At 39.2% G+C, this 6,461-nt stretch overlaps 1 protein-coding gene across 2 annotated transcripts in view; it reads left to right on the forward strand.

Moving 5' to 3' along the window:
* Positions 1-1,438: 1,438 nt before the first annotated feature.
* Positions 1,439-6,461, forward strand: part of LOC142342367 (ubiquitin carboxyl-terminal hydrolase 25-like) — a 109,623-nt gene continuing 104,600 nt past the window's right edge. For both annotated transcript variants that reach the window (XM_075393674.1, XM_075393681.1), the window contains exon 1: positions 1,439-1,744. In XM_075393674.1, the coding sequence (XP_075249789.1) occupies positions 1,502-1,744 (243 nt within the window). In that variant the 5' untranslated portion in view covers positions 1,439-1,501. The remainder of the gene's footprint in view (positions 1,745-6,461) is intronic.

Raw genomic sequence — 6,461 nt, forward strand, 5'->3', positions numbered from 1 at the left:
GAAGTTCTTGGAATTGATCCACTTAATCAACTTCCGAAAACCTCTGATTTTCAACTTCCGAAACGTGCTGCCCGTCCGGTGAATCAGGTTTCTGCCCGTCCGGTGAATCACTTCCGAAACGTGCTGCCCGTCCGTTGAATCAGGTTTCTGGTGCTCTATAATCCTTGTGGTAACGTGAGAAGTCTGATCGACATAGGTGGATTCACATCCACTACAAGAAATTTCTTAAACCACGTGAGATATCAGGTTTTTATCGAAACTCGTCTTGAGCGAAAGCACGCATGTTTTCATTTTCCCAGTCGTAAAAATAATATTTAACCGAGATATCTTTTGTAGTTTTTCTATTAGTCGCACGCTTAAATTGCCTCTGTATTTCATTAAAATGAAGATTTCTCGACTAATTTTTGCCAATGATATCTTTTTTCTCGGTATTTGAGGTTTTCTGTTTCCCTGCCACGATTGTTTGGAGAGTTTTCGTTTAAAGTTTCTTAAACTTTTAGCGTTATCACCTATTGGATACTTTGTTTTGTGTCTGCAAAATTTTCTGTTAGCAAAATTTCAGCCAATAATCACTCTGCTGCGCGTCTGATGTTTCGGTTGTCGCCTTCAAACCTACCTCGTTGTACCTGAAGCAGCTACACTTGTTTCCTATTAGGCAATCCATTCTGTTTAAAATCTTGCATTGCTTTGCACAGCCTAGCAAAATTAGGCTATATCTATGGAAACTTATTAAACGAAGCATTGGTTACAAGATCTCAATTTTTTTTTACGGTTTATCTGTCCCTAAATTTCGCTCTAGTTTTTTAAGACGATCGTTCTCGCATGCCGTGGCTGTTGAGTGGAATAAGCTCTTGTGAGTTGAAACTTTTACCATAAAAAGTTTTCGGGCAGAAACTTCAAACTTATTTGTTTTTATTTTCCGGGACTGATGAGATTTCAAATGGTGCTTAGACCAATAATAATATATAAAATTGACGCACAACAACTTTATCCAGGATCTTGACTCTATTGAAACGCCTCAAATTTTTCGGTAATTCCAGGAACTGTGACTCCGGATCTTAACGCTGCTCCTCTCGTAGTTGTAAGTGTGCATGTTAATTGCATTGATTTAATATCTACAAAATGTCGAACAAAGCGAAAAAATCTGAGTTTGTTCAGACTAACCCTTGAAAACTACCGTTTGTATTGAATGAGGGAGGTTGCTGACCATCTTGAGAACTTTTTCTCCAGCTGATATAATTCAACTACTTGTAGTCGTTGGCTTTTCGATTTCATCAAAGTTAATTATTGAAACATCAGACGTATTTGAGGGCGTATCGACATGAAATGTAAATTCTCAACAGTCCAGGATTTCAATCTCGAGCGTTTCTGAAGGATCATGCAATCGACATTCTTTCTTCCCATTTCGTGCTTACAGCTTCTACCGTCCGAATTTGCCACCACTTTCTCATCGTTGCTTTAAAAGTCGGCGGTTTTTAGAGTCAATGATAGAACAATTTAGATGGGAGATTTCGGATCAGGTGACACAGGTCGAATAACGACCAATAATGACATCATCGGGAGAGATTCGAGTTATGCCTCCGCTGTGACTGGTGATAAGGCTTCTCGGAACTCTGCAGCGGGAGTGGAATCTGCCGTGAGAGTAAATGGCAAAGAAATCAACGACGTGTCAAACTATCTGCCAATAACGGATGATCTACCTTCGAAAGATTACTCTAGCCAGATCATAGAATTGCCAAAAGAGGTACGACTGTTTTGATTTAATTAAATTACTCCTCAGTTTTAGAGTCAGTAATGGCTAGGTTCTTGCTGAAATATGAGTAGTCACTAACTTTCAGGATTTCGATCCTTTACATTCAGCTTTTTAGAGGGGTTAGAGTAGCCGCATCTGCAAACAATTACATCTATTTGTTTTTAATTGTTATTTATTTGCTTGTTTAGAAGTATTTATATCTTCTATATATTGACTCAACGTAGGGTTAAGAGGCAGAAGCGTATTAATTTGGGCTAAGGTGCAAAAGGTGCCCCTTTTCATCTTTATGCGGATCGTTATCCGGAACTCTGATTTCTGACCGCTCCATTTAGAGCAATTGCTTTACGGTTAGTACCTGGAAACATCGTAAAATGCGTTTTTATTGATTTAATTCAATGTCCACAGAATACCGTGTTCAATGAGAACCACAGAATACCGTGTTTAAGAGCCTTTCTTAACATGTCTTTACGGCACGTAGAAATGATGCTCGGTACTAGTGATTGGAAATAAGGTTTGAACCTTGATCAGTGGGCTAAGAATCAGAAGTGTATTAAGTTGGGGTGAGTTGCAAAAGCTGCCCCCCTTTTAATCTTTTTTTTATTTAAAAAGGCCGGCCTCCGGAACTACGTGATGCTAAGCTTGATTTCTGACGGCTCAATTTACAGCAACTGCTTTGCTCTAATTCAATTTCGACAGAGAGCCACTGAACACCATGTTTAGGAGCTTATCTTAACATATTTTACAACCCTTAAAGATGATGTTCACCAAAAGTGATTGGCAACAGTCCGATTTGAACCCGTGTCTGTGGGTTCAGATGCAGACGCGTAATATGTTGGGTTAAGTTGGAAAATAAGCCCCCTTTAGTTGAAAAATAGTACTACCACCGCAGCTACGTGATTTTAATCCTGATTTTTGACCGCTCAATTTAGAGTAAATGCTCTACGGTTGTTAGTACCTAGAAACACGGCAAAATGTTCTTAATCGCTCATTCGATGTCGAAAGAGCTGTAGAATAGCATGTTTAGGCGCCTATTTTATCTTTTTTCGCCCCATAAATATGCTGTTGGCCAAAAATGATTGGCAACAGTCGGGTTTGAACCTGTGTCTGTGGGTTAAGAGGCAGAGGCTTTATAAGTTCGGTTAAGGTGTAAAATCTGCCCCCTTTTTTGCATTTGTTGAAAGAGTACTACCACCGGAGCTACGTGATGTTAATCACAATTTGTGACCGCTCCATTTAGAGCAATTGCTTTACGGTTAGTACCTGGAAACATCGTAAAATGCGTTTTTATTGATTTAATTCAATGTCCGCAGAATACCGTGTTCAATGAGAACCACAGAATACCTTGTTTAAGAGCCTTTCTTAACATGTCTTTACGGTACGTAGACATGATGCTCGGTACTAGTGATTGGCAATGAGGTTTGAACCTTGATCAGTGGGCTAAGAACCAGAAGTGTATTAAGTTTGGGTGAGTTGCAAAAGCTGCCCCCCTTTTAATCCTTTTTTTAAAAAGGCCAGCCTCCGGAACTACGTGATGCTAAGCTTGAGTTCTGACCGCTCAATTTAGAGCATCTGCTTTACGGTTGTTAGTACCTGGAAACATGGTAGAATGCTTTTTAGCTGCTCTAATTCAATTTCGACAGAGATCCACTGAAAACCATGTTTAGGAGCTTATCTTAACATGTTTTACGACCTCAAAGATGCTGTTCACCAAAAGTGATTGGCAACAGTCCGGTTTGAACCCGTGTCTCTGGGTTCAGATGCAGACGCGTAATATGTTGGGTTAAGTTGGAAAATAAGCCCCCTTTTGTTGAAAAAAAGTACTACCACCGCAGCTACTTTAATCCCGATTTTTGACCGCTCATTTTGGTGCAAATGCTCTACGGTTGTTAGTACCTAGAAACACTGCAAAGTGTTCTTATTCGCTCATTTAATGTTGAAAGAGCTGTTGAATAGCGTGTTTAGGCGCCTATCTTAACTCTTTTTCTAGGCCCATAAACTTGCTGTTGGCCAAAAATGATTGGCAACAGTCGGGTTTGAAACTGTGTCTGTGAGTTAAGAGGCTTTATAAGTTCGGTTAAGGTTTGAAATCTGCCCTTTTTTTTAGCATTTGTTGAAAGAGTACTACCACCGGAGATACGTGATGTTAATTCTGATTTCTTACCGCTTAGTTTAGAGTAACTGCTATGCGGTTGATAGTACCCGAAAACATGGTAATCTTTTTTGAATTGCTCTCGAATGAGTATTTTATGTGCAAATTTTCTGCGTGAAATATTTGTGGCTCCACGAAAACATTCTTTCGATTTCTGAAGTTAATTATGCTTGATCTTCTGATTTCTGCCTTTTCCAATTTGCTCTCATTCAGAAATAAAATCTTGCAATTTAAGGTGGCTGTGAGGAGTTTGCAATGCCACCCTAGCGTATTGCTTGATGTGCAGGACTGCCAGCCAAGAGGTTGACAGTTCGAACTATTTTGCACCCATTAAAATTGATCTTGCCTACACACCCTCTTAATTAGTGTACCCCGCCGGTTGTTTGAAAGCACTTCATCAGACGTTATTAGGCTGAAATCGAATCAAAATGTTTAAAAATCTAATCGACCTCCCGAGACAATGCAGTCTAGTACTTTTTTCCCTCGCCCTCCCTCTGTATGTGTGTGTGTGTATGTGTGTGTGTGTGTTTGTGTGTGTTTCTCCCTCGCGCGTTGTTTCATGTGTTTTTGGTTTTTATTTTTTTTTTAGTTTTCGCTCTTCTCATCTGTAACCTTTCTCGCTCGTAAATTCTAAGTCCTCCTTTTCTGTGTTTCTTCTAATCTCCTTTGAGGTTCTTCTCTTTCCCTTCCTTCCTGTTCTGTCGCCTTCTCGCTATTTTTTCTATCTGTCTTTTCATGCCACTGTCTTTCTTCCATGTTTAATTGCTCTCAAACGAAGTTTTTAGCAATTATATTAGTCCTGCCGGTCTTTTTTATGCAATTTTTTGCTTGGCCAATTTTTTGAGGAAGACAAACTAAATTCATCATGAGACCAATAATTGCCTCGCTTCGCGGTTATTAATATTAAAACTCTAATAATGCCGTGAAATTTATTTAATGATTATTTCTCTAAATTTCACTAAAAATTAATTGGAATAGAATTATTTTCAACCGTGTAATTGCTCTTGAACGAAATTCGAACCAATTATTGTTGTCGTTGCATATTTTATGCGTAAGCGTTTTGTTCTTGCGGTTTCTGTCAACCGTTTAAGCGATTCGATATTTTGGATAACCTTTTGAGGCTTGTAAGTTAAAAGTTTTGTTATATTTTTACGACCACCCTTCCGACAAAGGTGCGGCATCGCGTTTGTTTTGCGAAAAGTCCTACACTGTTCCACATAAATCATCAGGTGACACTACTGATTTGTGAGGTGACTAAGGCGTACTATTTACTATTCGTAGTGAAAATTGGTAGTGGAAAAAATGTTTATACAAATTAGGCCCAGTATTTTGTTGATTACCTGCCAGGAACTGCAGAGGAAAAAAGTTTTTATAAGTAGAGGTGAGGCCACTTCCATTAGGAAGTGCGATCTTATTGTTCCGACCCACTTGTGGTGGGAAGAACTATATACTCAAACGATCGATATATTCATCGTAGAGAATTGACACTGCTATCATTAAAAAGCCTGTCCAGTGTAGGTCATGGAATTAAATGTTTTTTATTTTCGTTGATTACAGGTATTTATCGAGGTTTGAGATCTTGTCAAAAAGACGGAGTTACGTTGTTTTTATCCACATTTACCGTATTTTCTAACAAAGTGTTCGTCAATTTTGCCAAAAATTACTAACAGCAATGTTATTGGTTTTACTTTTAAGGATAGAGGAGGCTTGTCGAATGGAGTTTAATTGCTCTCAAACGAAGTTTGTAGCAATTATATTAGTCCTGTCGGTCTTTTTCATGCGATTTTTCGCTTAACCAATTTTTCGTCTGACGCATTTGACTTTTCGTCCTCAAAAACGGGATAAACAGCTGGCACGCAGTGGCATTAAGTGCTCTTAGAGCCTTTCAGCTCACTAGTTTTCAAGTATGCGATTCACAGAATCTCTTTTGGAGACTTATACTTATGGTGCGAAGGGCTGTTCTTAGAGATTGATCCCCCCATTGTTGCCACCCCATCAGCCCCCCCCCGGTGCAATCCCCCCGCTGCGCTCACCAACACCCCTTCACTTAACCGTGCCAGACGAAGCCAACCGCTCACCGGTTGTTTGAGAGCAATTGTCCCGACTTTAGTCGGTTATGTTTTCAACCTTTAAGCTTTGTCCATGTTTTCAACCTTTAAGCTTTGTCCATTCAATGTGTTTTTCTCATGCTCATCTCTCTCTCTTTCTTTCTGTCTTTCTCTCTGTTTCTTTCTTTCGGATGTCATTTTGTTTCTCTCTTTCTCTCTCATAAACCACTTCCTTGCTCTGACTCGTCCTTTCTCAGTTTATTGACCCCGATAATGATCTTTCTGTTTATTTTCCCTAACTTAATTGTGTCTTTGCTTCTTTCTGTTTTTCTCTTTTTTAACTAATTTCTTTTCTCCGAGTTTTTCTTTGCCTTTTCGTTTTCCGTTTCACGCTCATTTGTTTTGCTCTCCAACTCTGTCTCTCACTATCTGTCTCTCTCACTCTCTCTTTTGCCTTCTCTATCTTTTTTCCTTTCTTTTTCCTGTTTTTTCGTTTGTTATCAGTGCTCGT

The sequence above is a fragment of the Convolutriloba macropyga genome, chromosome 1 (assembly GCF_964194025.1).
Source record: "Convolutriloba macropyga chromosome 1, txConMacr16.3, whole genome shotgun sequence".
NCBI classification, from domain to species: Eukaryota; Metazoa; Xenacoelomorpha; order Acoela; family Convolutidae; genus Convolutriloba; species Convolutriloba macropyga.